This window comes from Apostichopus japonicus, chromosome 8 (genome assembly GCF_037975245.1).
Source record: "Apostichopus japonicus isolate 1M-3 chromosome 8, ASM3797524v1, whole genome shotgun sequence".
In the NCBI taxonomy this organism is placed as follows: Eukaryota; Metazoa; Echinodermata; class Holothuroidea; order Aspidochirotida; family Stichopodidae; genus Apostichopus; species Apostichopus japonicus.
Window position 1 is genome coordinate 42409723 of NC_092568.1, and position 14096 is coordinate 42423818.

Genomic DNA, 14096 nt, shown 5'->3' on the forward strand with positions numbered 1-14096 from the left:
TGTTTTTGTTATGTTTTTTGCATGTTGTACAGTAATTTATCAATAACATAATATGCAATATAATGGATGCTGGTTACCACTTAATGTTTAGTCTAAGATTTATTTCCTCATGTCTTTGAATTCAAACTGAAAAACAGACAACTTACAACAGAACACAATATGTAATATATGTAACAATTTGTAATATTCTGTTACAGAAACAGAATATTACAAAATATTAATGAAAGATTGATACACTCATGATCATCAAAGGTTTGCATTCTGCAAACTTGAATATGAAAACTGTAAAAGTTAGGTATGACCTCATGATAGGCAAGATTTGGATGACAACTTTGGAAAGAGTCTTGATTAACAAGAATCTTTGAAAGTCTTCAAAATAAATAAAATAGTTCAACCATATCAACTACCATCCATGTGGCAAAATATTTAGATCACACTATAAATGTGCAGAGATGAGCCACTTATTCACTCATTACTACCAGTTGTCTTGGTCGCATATGCACTCCATTCAACACTACCCTATAAAATGATAACATTGTTGTACTGAACCCCCAATGGGGATACTGCCCTCTTCCTTACAAATCTACCATTCAAAGATATCTTGTAGCTAGGAGGTTTGTCCACTCATATTTTCACTCAAATTTGTCATCTTCATAATTTATGTCTTGATTTCATGTTAACATAGCAATAGTTTGGATGATATTTAGATATCCATCAGCTAAGTACCTCCCTTCTTATATGAAGGAAGGACTAAAGCAGTATTACAATGTATTCATGCTAGAGCTTTCTACTTTACTCAGGATGACCTCATCAAAATCTTAAACAAACCTTCAAATCTACATATAGCCAAACAGGTGGCGTTAAGTGTTATCATGAAAACGGAAAATGCTTTGCCTTTTGTAAACACAACTTTAGCTTTACAAGATGAAATAATATGATTTTCTTTTACTGAAATATTAAACTTTTTCTTTTGCAAACAAGATTAATACGATCTTGCTTGTTAGAATTACGGGAAATACAGATCCAAATTGCCAAAGTACTAACAACATCTACTTAAAGAGGTTACAACTGGAAAACAAAATGCAAACGGAGCAATATTACTTCAGAATGACTCCAAACTTGAGAGCTATAGTCACAGGAAAACATTGAATTAAAAATGTTTTTGCTTTCTATTCTAGCCAGTACAGATTGTAGAGATTAAAATTATAAAGAAAACTTGAATTTTTCATAAATAATGCATTCTTTTATAAAAGTAGAGAACTAAATAGCTATCCATAACATATTAAATGCCATTAATAATTTCAGGTCTGTGAAAACTCAAAATCTGCCAAAGTATCAAACTTTCCTGATAACAAAATAGAACTTGGATAAAGTTGTAGTCACAATCCCTGACATGGGATGACACCAAAATACTCAAAAGATTTTCGGTGGCCACTAAAAGACAACAATTTATAATCTATCAAATGGCTTTCAGACCAGTTTCTGTAAGTGTTAAAAATACATTAGTTTATAAATCAATCCATACTTCTTTTGATACCATTACATTACTATTCAGTGGTCTGGCCCAAACCTTATATGAGTATTTTGACTTCCCCCTGACCAGAGTAACTTTATCGTAACACTGCTATAATCCTCATAGCAGTCTCATGAAAAGGGCTATATTTTAACATTTGAAAGAGACCTTTTCATATATAAACCTGTTTCTTAAAGGCCACGTAGTTTCTCCCATCTTTATAACTGGTTGTGCATCTTTATAAACAGTGGTACTAAATCTCTGCATAAATAGAAACTTTCACCTTTATATTCAACATAAATGAGGATAAGTAGTTCTAATGGAAATCTGATTATTTCTTCAGTGCAACTGTTAAAGCATCAACAATTTCTTTAAAAGTGCTATCCCCACTAAAATGTCCTCTATCTGTATATTTATATGAATCTGTTTTCAGTTTGTCCATAACTTCTTCTATTTCAGACCAGGACAGAAGAGGGTCATTGGAAGATCCGAATGCAATTCTGAGCTCTGCATTCGATATGATTTTCTCCCATTCCCAGGGCCGGCTGAAGTATCCTGAAAAATATTAACAAAAGCAACACTTTTGATTATAAAGGACAAATTTATGTTGAAAGAAAACTCACTCTTGGCAGAGAGGATTGCTCGGCAAGAGAGTAACTACAGAGCAATGGAATTAAAAAATGATTATTTACAACACATAACAAGAAAACTGAACATTAAAGATGAACGATAGTGATTTTTCACCATCGACGAAAAAATACGATTTTATTCAAGAGTATTCTAGTTGGTTTCCATTTTACACATGTGAAAATTCAAGTCAATCCGATGTTGGGAAAGGCTTAAAAAAAATTCCTAAACTCGTTGATTTTTTAAACAAAAATTGGGCTTTTCGCGAAAAGCGATATGATGATCACGTGATCTACAGTGACATGTGACGTCATTATGATGATAACAACGTGAGTGTACTTCAGCAGTGTGCACTTAGTGTGTAAGTTTAGTTGCAACCTACTCTATATTGGACTCGACAAACAACGTAAACCACTAGCAAAATCCAAGAAATTGCGTTGTAGGGGGATGCAACAGAACGAATGTGGACTCTACAATAAGTTTTTTTCAATTTTCCAAGCGGAAAAAGTAGTGAGAGATATCGGAAACTCTGGATACGATTTGTGAGGAGAACCAGGAAAGACTTCATCGCACCAGGAGTTTCTCATGGCAAGAATGTGAAAGTTTGTTCTGCCCACTTCACAGAAGATGATTCTCGGGCCCAATTGAAATTTGCGTGTGGCAAGGTCACTAAAGTAATAACAGTTTGAAAGATTGATGCTTTTATGCCGCATTATTTATATATATCCCGATAAATGCAACAGTAAGTGTTGGAACTGGAAGACATGTCAGACGTGAACAACCTAATGACTATGTGAGGAGAGAATCCACGTGCAAATTTCAATTGGGGCATTGACGTCGCTTAGGCAGAGTTTTTTGTGGCAGAGATGTGTTCATACCCTCCAAACCACTTTAAATGTAATACGAATAGGAAATGTGTGAGCGAAACAAAACATCGTGTAAGTATTACTTACGGTAGCGCACACTGTCACTTATGTTTGCACAGTGTGAAAGTACCGTTTGCGGACCTACGTGAAGTTGGGCTAGAATACGATTCCTCCTGAAGCCCAAACCACGAGGCATGCATGTGAATAAACGCAATAGGCATTGCATGTAGTGAGAAAATTGTTCGAGCTAGACTAACAACTCGATTGAGTTCAAATGCGGTTGTATTTCAAGCTCCATGAAACCTTTCTGTTGGATTTAATGACGCACGGAACAAGGAACGTTTATGTTTTACAGTAGGCCTAGTGCATACAAGCGAATCTACTTTGTTTAGAACTTTGGATTTTCTTTCGGATGTTATACTAATCTACGTTTGAGACTATCATCACTATTGTTATTGTGCCAGTTTGACTGGTAAGTGAGCACATTCATACATCACTCTGTATAAAACCCGCCAAAAACGTGATCTTGAGATTTACGTTACTTTGGGTCAGCTTGCGAGTTACCTCTTCAGATATTGGGAAATCGTTGCGAAATCGCCGCAAATTTCGTAAAAAAAAACTTGTAAACACGTGGTGAAGAAATCAAGAAACACTATGATATTCATTATCTATTTATGTCTGGAACATTACGCCGGAAAATAACAGTTATGCTGACACGAAATGCACGCACAGCTCCGTACTGAACAGTTCACAACAGAAAAGATCATCACAGTGACGTCATTCACTGACCTGAGGGCTGTTCAAGGTCGTTGCAGTGTTTGAAAATTCCTAAATTACGGAGGCGAAAAAACCATGTTTTAATTCCCTTTTTTATAACTTTCCGGTGTGCTATTTGGAAAATTAAAAAAATATGTTGCTTGGTAACATATAAACTACATTATATATGAAAATGAGAGATTTTTTTTCTGTCACTATTGTTCTACTTTAAGTGACCTGAACAGGATCTTCTCTCTTTAACAATGTACATCATTGACTTACCACTTAATCTCTCTGTTTCATCACCTCCATCTGTTACACACGGTGCGACAAGAACTATTCCAAACACCTTGTTGTTTTCAGCATATCTGTGAATTCAGAAATGATTACTAAAGTATGACGCAACATACACCAAATTTGACCAAAAATTGCCACAATAATTGAACCAGGTCAAAGTTTAACTTAATCAGAACACAAAACCTGCATTTTAATACTTGCAGAAGCAACTTAACAAAATGTGTTTGCCTTTCCAAGACTAATATTTTCGAAGTTTTCATGTGACAATTGTCTATTTAACGCTCAACAAGGTTCAGAACAGACTCCCTAGGTTGGACTGAGTGTTACTTAGGTTCGCAACACTAGAAAGAGATGAGTCTTTTTGAAAAGGTGTTTATGAAACATTTCATATTCCTGATCAATTTGCAATAAATAGGTTAAAATTTAGTACCCTTTGTCTTTAAGGACCAAGCTTTCACTATGTGTAGAATTGTTCAGTATAGTCAGTTTTTGGACTGGATGTGAGGAAAATTGTTACTCACTTTTAGCATCTTTAGGTTTTGTGATATATTGTTTTTTGTTTTTTTTTGTCAATCCCATTATCTCTTCTCCTGACATATTTATATCAGATAGGTTACGATGACTTGCTTGGAAGTTCCTTGAATGGGATTAAGAATTTCATTTTGAATGTTAAAAGAAACATATTAACAAAAACATGTTTTAGGAGAGAATCAAGTCTTCTTGTTCTGGAAATGTTTGATGGCCCTTTACCCACAATGCTCTCATTTCTCTTAATTCTAATGAGGATGATTCTGAATTTTCATCCTTTGCATGACTGGTGGTGATTTGGCTAGGCACTTTTTTCAATAACTCCTTGGAGTCACAAGCTCCAGGAGTCCTTTTCCAGCTGGGCTTGCACTTGTTTTTCCCTTTTCATGAAATCATTCTGTTTACCTGTTTGGTGAGGTGAGCAGAGGTTTGGTGAGGTTTCTATGGATTGGTAGGTAGTTTGTCACACTGTCCAGTAACTGCATTCAGTGTTTTGATTTCGCTGGTCAGAATGACTATTGATGCCTGAATATTGATCAGGCTAATGGAGTGTTCACAGACTTTCTTAAAATTTCCAAGTCTAATCTTATCTTATTAGGATAACTAATAGTGCAAGCATAGAATAAGCATGTACTATGTACACATGATTATATCATCAGCAGTACTCACATAAACATCACATGGAATGAATCTTCATTCAAAGGCTTAATTTATAGAATTCCTCCACTGGTTTCAGAACAAATGGGATATGTATCATATTGTGTGAAGATTCATAAAATTATGTTCTTGGGTAAATTGTATAACTTTTCTTACCTCATTGCTGCTACAGCTCCTGTACTGTGACCAATAAGTAGAGTTTTCTCATCACAATGTAGTTTATCTTTCATAAATGGAATCCAAAGACTTTCTCTTCCAACATCTGAAATAACATTGACATCAAGATATATTAAACAAGAGACTGAAGATGAATACAACTCTAGTGTAAGGTCATTGAGGTCAGCTAAGAAATGGAATGCCTAAATACCATAAACAACTGGAGATGTCTTTGAGGGAGACTAACAGACTAACAGCAGTATTTATAAGCAGTACTAATATATATCATGAAATTTGAAAGGATTGTCGAAGGTCTTACCTGGATCAGGCATGTTTTCAAGGAGAACTTCAAGCCCTATAGTCTGAAGGAGAGATGTATAAACATTATAAGAGGTGATGAAGGCTAATTAACTACAAATCTACAACATGGCAGTTTCATTGTTGATACAATCAACATTTCTCGTACTGTGTTGTGTAGTGCACACATACAGTATCAGTCTGTGCTGATTACCACATAAATGATGAACTTACACTAGAAGCAGCCATACTTCATCTCTGGCTAGATTTGACCCCAGCAGGTCACCACCCAGTGGGTGATAGCAGAGGCAAGTAGACCTATCATCAGATTATAGACTTCAGAATGACACGTGTATACACAAGTAATAAGAAATGTACATCAATGTTGGCAAACTCTCTTATTTTGTATTTATCAAGTAAAGCAATATCCTAGAAACACAAATCATGCAGTATTCACTGTTCAGACTGTGTATTAAATTTGGTTTTGTTTGTCTGTATTGTTGCTACTAAAGTATGCTGCATGTACGTCGACTAAGCACTAGAAATTCTTTACTTGTATATATGCATTCTGCCATATTTTTATATTGTGTTTTTTCTCAAATGCTTTGGTGTCGTGTTTATTTCAAATGTAGACATGAGAGTTCTTATAGGAGAGGATTTTGTGGGCTCTGAAAATTAATTTTTAAGTTCATGTCTTTGAATTATTGTCACGGTCAATTTGGAGTTCCTTACATTCAGATGAGAACAACTTGGTTAAATCAGCATCTTAGTTTTTCCTTTTTCTCTTGTGTCTTTCTACTAGAGGGTATGTTGTTTCTTTGTAAGCCTTGATTGAACACCAAAAGTTAAAAGTAGAAAACACTTCTTAATACTGAGATTTTCGAAAAACATTTGCGCAGGGTTCACCCTCAAAAATAACATCAGATCGTGGCACAGCCTACCACAAATTTAACAATTGCTTTCTCATAAGGAATAGTGGGATTTTGTAATTCATTAAGGTATGTGATTCTTTAATGTTTTTGGTCCATTGTCAGTTTTATTTACAACCAGAAGAAACCAGTTTTGTTTCTGAAAGAAACAACCCTAAATAAGGTGAAGGGTCCTAATTGTCACCCTTAAAATGAGGCCCAGGTTATAACCTTAGCTACTTCACTAGCATAGCTCCAAACTTGTCCTGATGCAAATGCTGCTTATCATACATGTCAGCCATAAAATGGGAAAGGGGTATTGCAGATGTATGACCAAAAGTGTGGCTAAGTCTGATGAATTGGCAATGTAAATGGTCAAGCGATAATTGTGGTGGTTATGTCAAAACGTATTGTGAACACTAGTACAGTACAGCGTGTGCATAAACATAAGGCTATGTTCATGAGTTAAAAATTGCCGTAATAACGTAGAAATTTACAGTAACTTTATAAAGTTACATGCGTGCGTTGAATGTGAACCCTTTAAATTGCCTTTTTCAAATTTTGTAACATGCAACATGCAGTGCAAGATTTGGGATTTTGACTGTGCGTCTGTGCGTGTCTGTGAATAACAGCATTACATGCGTGTCGAAACCATGCAGCAGTTGCGGGTCACATTGGAACTCTGACCTTGTAAGTTGTATTGTTGTTACTTGGTGGGAGATGTTTTCGTTCTAGGCCACTGGCGCTCCTAACATTGTCAATGAGGTAAATTCGTATGGGAGTAATTGCAGACTACCCTGTAACTTTGAAGCAACACCCTTAAAAGAGGTCAACTACGGCGTCCATATCGGGAGTCTAGTGTTTACGCACAGAAATGCCCCCAAAAAGTCCAATGTAGCCTACCATGCTGTTGTGGCTACATGGTTGGTTCATTTATGCATAGGGAAGTTCACTATCACGAGAAAGCCAAAAATATACTAAGTTCAATGTATTATGTCGTTGTGGTTACACCATCATAAAATTAATCAGTAGTTAGTTTTACGACGCTTAAAGGCACTGAAGACTCGCACTCAAAGAAACGTCTCATACCGGTAATCTGACCTACTTTCCAATGAGGTGTAACAGAAGTGTTAGACACCACCATCGATCCCAAAAAATACACACACAGCTTGCTACCGTCTGTAATTAGACACCAGTGCACAGTCTATACATGCAGCTACGGTCAATACCCACAACACAGTGTACATAGCAGCGATGGACATCTCAGGTCTAGATAAGAGATAACAAGGTATCACGTTACATTACTGTAGACCTGCATTTTGTTGCGACACAAACAAAACGTCACTTGCAAGCAACGGAAAGTTAACTTTTTCAGATGGCCGCATGCGGTTTGGGGCGAGTCTTCAATGCCTTTAAGAGACCACAAATGTGGGACAAGCTCTCCAGGGCTTATGGATTACAACTTACAAAGCCGTAGATTGCTCTTGGATGAAAAGCTGCCTTATTATGACACGGCCGGGTATCGGACCCGGAACCTACCGATTGCTAAGCCTCATTGCTTCAAATGCCAAGGCCTTAAAGGCATAAGCATCACGCAAAAAGAAACGACTAATGCCGGTAATTTGACCAGTTTCGAATGAGGTGTAACAGAAGTGTTAAATACCACCATCGATCCCAGAAAATACATACACAGCTTGCTACGGTCATCGATAATTAGACACTAGTGTACAGTCAGTACATACAGCTGCGGTCAAAACCCACTGCACAGTATACAAACGATACAGCGATGGACATCTCAGGTCCAGCTAAAGATAACAATTAAGGTATCACGTTTCATTACTGTCTGCATTTTGTAGCGACACAAGCAAAACGTCACTTGCAAGCAACAGAAAGTAAACTCTTTCAGATGGCCGCACGCGGTTTGGGGCGAGTCTTCAATGCCTTTAATCAACTCGGCCACAGTACCATCAGGAGTGTGGCGGTAGCCTGCTACTATGTTGAGCTTTGTGTTGCTGGGTATTCTATATTCGTATGATACATTAAGTTAGGCTAAAGATAAGCTGGGAGTGAGAACCATCAGTGCAGTGTGTAATTTTTAATGACACGCAAGTCAAATCAATACGGCAATAAGTTCGCAGTAATAGATTGCTACAGCGTATTGTACCTGTTTCAGTTGGTTTTGCACCCATGGGTACCAGTTGCAACTCTTCACATCAACATTTGCGCACCCGTTCCCTGGAAGAATTACGATCTTTTCACACGCCATTACGATGTTGCGTGCACACCTGTAAATGTTATTGTTTTTCTGACAGTCTGTCGTCTCCGATCGTGCATGCTACGTACCTTGCCAATCTGAAGCTAGCTGAAAAATAAGCAGAATATTCAGTCGCACACTATCCAAGGGGCCGATGTGGTCACATCTCAGCCTCTGGCGAAAATCCACTTTGCATTGTCGTCCCTTGGTTCACTTCTTGTAGTCGTTCATACTGGCGTGCACAGGATTTCAGAGGTGAGTTGGGGGATGGGGAGGAGGGGGGATGGCACTAAATAGAATTTTCTTTGTGGAATGGGCCAGGTACGAATCGAGGATTTAATTAACTTGGGGTCCTGCTCTGGGGTAATTGAAGTTGAGGTCACCATGTAGGGGGTCTGGTGGTATTCCCCTTATAAAAAACTGATTGACATCAAATGGTGCATTTTGAGGCACTGTATTTAGTCTGTCATAAAGTAAGCCTATATACGATGTTCTAAACCGACATACATTGTGCTATTGGAAACTGTGTGTGAGGTCGAGAAATTGGGTCAACTGATACAATTTCGATATTAATTTATTTATTTTCTGAAGAGCAATGAGTTATACCCTTACCGATATCCCAGATCTGGCTTAATATCTGGTTTAATCTGGCCATATCAAGCCTTTATCTGGCCATATCAAGCCAGATATGACTGGATATAGAGTCAATCTAGATATGCAAATAAAGTTTTATCTGGCCATATAAAGCCAGATATAACTGGATATATAAAAGTTTATCTGGATTTTCTTTATATCAACCAGATAAAGTTTTATCTGGCCCAGATATGGATGGAATAACATTTAACCAGATAAAATTTTATATGGGCCATATAAAACTTTATTTTATAGCAAGTTATATCTGCCCAATTTTTAATCTGGCCAGATATAAATTCCAGATCTGGAGCAGATCTGGCCCAGATTGATATTCCAGATCTGGGCCAGATCTGGATTTTTATATCTGGCCTAGATCTGGGATTTCGGCAAGGGTAGGCCTAGTCGTCCTCAGAGAGAGAACACTTACTGGGACCTACACTTCTGTTACCTTTAATCTTTAATTGTAAAGTTTATGAGTTAGCCCTTATTGTTCTATACTTTCACCACTCGTATGGAAAAGAATGATTGGAATGATTCTGCAGCTCCGTTATTCGTCAATCAAGAATTATCTGATCCAAATTAACTCTGAACTTTCTCTTCCTCTTCTCCGATTAATTATGATAACCATCTTTAGTTCAAAGAGTGCTAAACGTCTTATTTCTTCTCTCGTTTTCTTGCTTTACATTTTTATGTTAGTTTGTTTTCTCATTCTGTTATCCTTTGACAAACTCCCCTGGGTTTCGCGTGACGTTACCTCCTAAGGATCAAGCTCTTTATATATTACAAAACGAATGGTGTAGTTCAAGATTGACTTCAATAATGATATCCAAAATAAACAAAAATACAGTAAGGATATAGCCTACGTACGGTAGCTGGTACATCTGATTAAAACGATTGCCACCCCCACATGTGCAACCCCCGCCCCCAGCCTTTTCAACCGCACACATAAATTTAAGAGTTTGTATAAGCACAGCCCTGCGTTAAAGGGTGTGAAGCCTCGCGCAAAAAGAAACGTTTAATGCCGGTAATCTGACCTAGTTTCGAATGAGGTGTGACAGAAGTGGTAGACACGGAAGCAGGACACTTCGCCCAACAACCATTTCGCCCAACCTTACCATTTCGCCCAACCAGCCTGGTCATTTCGCCCAACCTTTATTAAATGTGATACTTCAAAAGGAAACGTTCGGGAATTGTTAACGTTACAGGATACGAACCGAATATTAAGGAAACTTGAGGATCGATCAGTGTGTTAGGGGTTAGGTTTGACAGTAAACGTTCGAATATTAAGGAAACTTGAAGTCCTTTACTTTGTATAACTTTAGCAGGGAACGGTTCGGAAATTTTTAACGTTACAGGATACGAACCGAATATTAAGGAATCTTGAGGATGGATCAGTGTTTTAGGGGTTAGGTTTGATAGTAAACGTTCGGGAATTGTTAACGTTACGGGATACAAACCGAGTATTAAGGAAACTTGAAGTCATGGATAAATTGATTACATATGTGATAACATATGTGGTTACATTGATAGTGGTTTCATTGATTAAATATAGTACTTCAATATTACGGACGGGTTTTATATATTTTTTTCAATTTAATAAGGAAGCGTTCGGGAATTTTAGTCAATATGATGGATCAGTGTTTTAGGGGTTAGGTTTGATAGGTTTTTATGAAGACCGATTCCCCTTTGTTTGTATAATAAAATAACTTCCATTGTATGCGTAAACGCCTAAAGTAGTGTAATCCTCCCATTATACCCGAAATGACTGCTTAGACTTCGATCGATATCGAGCGGACCTCACTTTTTTATTTACCTATTACGAAGTAACCTTACCCAAAATAAATCAAATTGAACTAGTGGAATAGAAAAAGTAATATTATTCTGGCTGAATATTAGTAAAAAATAAGTTTGGGCGAAATGACCAACACGGTTGGGCGAAATGACCAGGCTGGTTGGGCGAAATGACCAGGCTGGTTGCAGGGGCGTAGCGAAGGGGTTTTTGTTGGGGGGGGGTGTGGAGAATTTGATTTGCCGACGGATCTGGAAGTGGTGACTGAAATGGGGGAGGGGTCTAAGGGGAGGGGGTGTCCTCCTCCCCTTTGGAAATTTTTTAGTTTTGAAACGTCCTTAGATGCAATCTGGTGCATATTTTCAGTCAAATTTGATTTGCCGACGGATCTGGAAGTGGTGACTGAAATGGGGGAGGGGTCTAAGGGGAGGGGGTGTCCCCCTCCCCTTTGGAAATTTTTTAGTTTTGAAACGTCCTTAGATGCAATCTGGTGCATATTTAAAGTCAAATTTGGCACGGAAGAAGCTCCCGTTCTCCTTTTCTCTATTCAGCTTTCCTTCTTTCTTCCCCTTCCGCTCTCTTCACCTTTTCTCCTTTTGCCGACAGACCCAAAATTTGCCGACAGCGACCAAATTATTGGGGGGGTGTGACACCCCCCACACCCCCCCCCCCCCCGCTCGCTACGCCCCTGGCTGGTTGGGCGAAATGGCAGTTGGGCGAAATGGTTGTTGGGCGAAGTGACTAGAAAGCGTAGACACCACCATCGATCCCAGAAAATACGCACACAGCTTGCTACCTTCGGTAATTATACACTAGTGTACAGCCAGTACATACAGCTGCGGTCAATACCCACAGCACAGTGTACAAACGAAACAGCGATGGACATCTCAGGTCCAGCTAAAGATATCAAGGTATCACGTTTCATTACTGTCTGCATTTTGTAGCGACAAGCAGAAAACTTCACTTGCAAGCAACGGGAAGTTAACTTTTTCAGAGCGCGGCACGCGTTTTGGGCGAGTCTTCAATGCCTTTAAGACCTAATAATATCTCTCATTTATAGTCTAAATATGGCTCAGACTCTGACGCTTAACGTCTAATTTACTCTGGGGGTGCTTCAACGACCCCAAGGCCACATCAGTGCTATAAAGATTCATGGCCGAACTAAATCAGTCGGATCAGGGAATTAAAGGTCAGCAGTATATTGGCCCCAATCAGTTTGCTGCCATCAACGCAACAGAAACTTCCATTCAGACCACACTTTAGTATGTGACCTTTGACTTAGCGTGGTTGTACAGCGCAATGGAAATTCCCCTATGTGAGCGCCCCTTATGTAAACAAAACATCTTCCACTGGCGATACGGCCTTAATTGTCATGCAGTTGACCATTTCCAATCACACAGTAGCCTACGGTATTGTGCAGGGTATACGATTTCCAGTCACACAGTACTGTGCGGCGTTTATCATTTCCAATTACACAATGTGCAGCGTGTACGTACGTGTTTTGTTCGGACAGCTAGCTGCAGTCACCTGTCATTACAGTATGATGTAGTTACACCGTTGCTTCACGGTAATACGGAGCTGAATTCTTTGGCCGAGTATGGCAAGCCATGTAGGACAAACACCGCATAATATATCCGCGTATTAATTCGAATATATACGCGTATTAGTTGTACATGTGTAAAGTTTCGCTTTTTGAAGCGATCTCGCGAACCCGCCAAAACATTTATCGTTGGTATATGTACACAGCAAGAGCGGAATTGTTTTTTCGTGTATATTCTAATTAATCCGTGCATATATTGGATTTAATCTCCATATATATTCGAATTAATACGTGTATATATTCGAATTAATACGTGGATATATTCGAATTAATACGCGGATATATTTAAGCCATATGATTGGCTCATAATATATACGCGTATATATTCCAATTAATACGCGTATAAATTCCAATTAATACGCGGATATATTATGCAGTGTTTGTCCCATATGGCTTGCCATAGCCGAGTACGTGTTTCTTACTATGCTTAGAGCGAAAGAAGGTGCGAACAGGGAGTTCCATAACAACTCCCTGGTGCGGACCACACCATTAGCAGCTTACTGTTTGTAATAAGATAATTGTAGCGATTAGAAGCATGCTGGTCATACTACGTTCACCCTGTTCTGATATCTTAGAGTTTGCGCGAATCACTTTACATGATCTTGTAACTATTTTGCATGAGAAATGTAAAAAATAGTCATACAACAAGAGTCGAACTCATTTGACTGGTCTGACAATATAAACAAAATATCAGCTCATAGGGGTACAACGCAGTCTTCTCCAATATACTCTAAGCTAATACATATATATATCTGGAAGCCAGAGCATTGATAGCGGAAGGCGTAATGATCGGGCAGGTGGGGTGACAACCTGCTCGTGCCTGGGGAGGCGTATGAAGAGGGGAAGGGTCCCGGGATTTAATCCCTTTGACATAAACGTGCAAAAAAAAGTCAAGAAAACAATAATAACACACGATGGCCAGACATTGCACCATTTTGCATCAAGAGATCTCAGTCTAAACGGCACTTTTCTTTCGCCCTAGGAGGGGACACCACCGAGTCAAAAAAGAAAAGAATAAAAACCACCCCCACGACAACCTTTGGCTACACGTCTGTTCCCGGATAATATTTACCCTAAATAACGGCACTGAAACAATTTATATGTATATGATGTGAATATGTGCATTTATGTTAATACATGTATTTACAATAAATGTACAACAGGGACTCGGATCCAGGGAGGGGCATACCTCCCCCCTCCCCATCCTCTTATTTT

The 14096-nt window shown here is 38.5% G+C and overlaps 1 protein-coding gene across 1 annotated transcript; it reads right to left on the reverse strand.

Moving 5' to 3' along the window:
• Nucleotides 1-9025, reverse strand: LOC139972100 (putative hydrolase RBBP9). Its single transcript, XM_071979033.1, has 5 exons — nucleotides 8770-9025; nucleotides 5720-5762; nucleotides 5401-5506; nucleotides 4045-4130; nucleotides 1-2068 (listed from the first exon to the last, which is right to left on the reverse strand). Exons 1-5 carry the CDS (start codon nucleotides 8869-8871, stop codon nucleotides 1845-1847), a joined length of 561 nt encoding a protein of 186 aa, XP_071835134.1. The 5' UTR covers nucleotides 8872-9025; the 3' UTR covers nucleotides 1-1844.
• Nucleotides 9026-14096: the final 5071 nt, after the last annotated feature.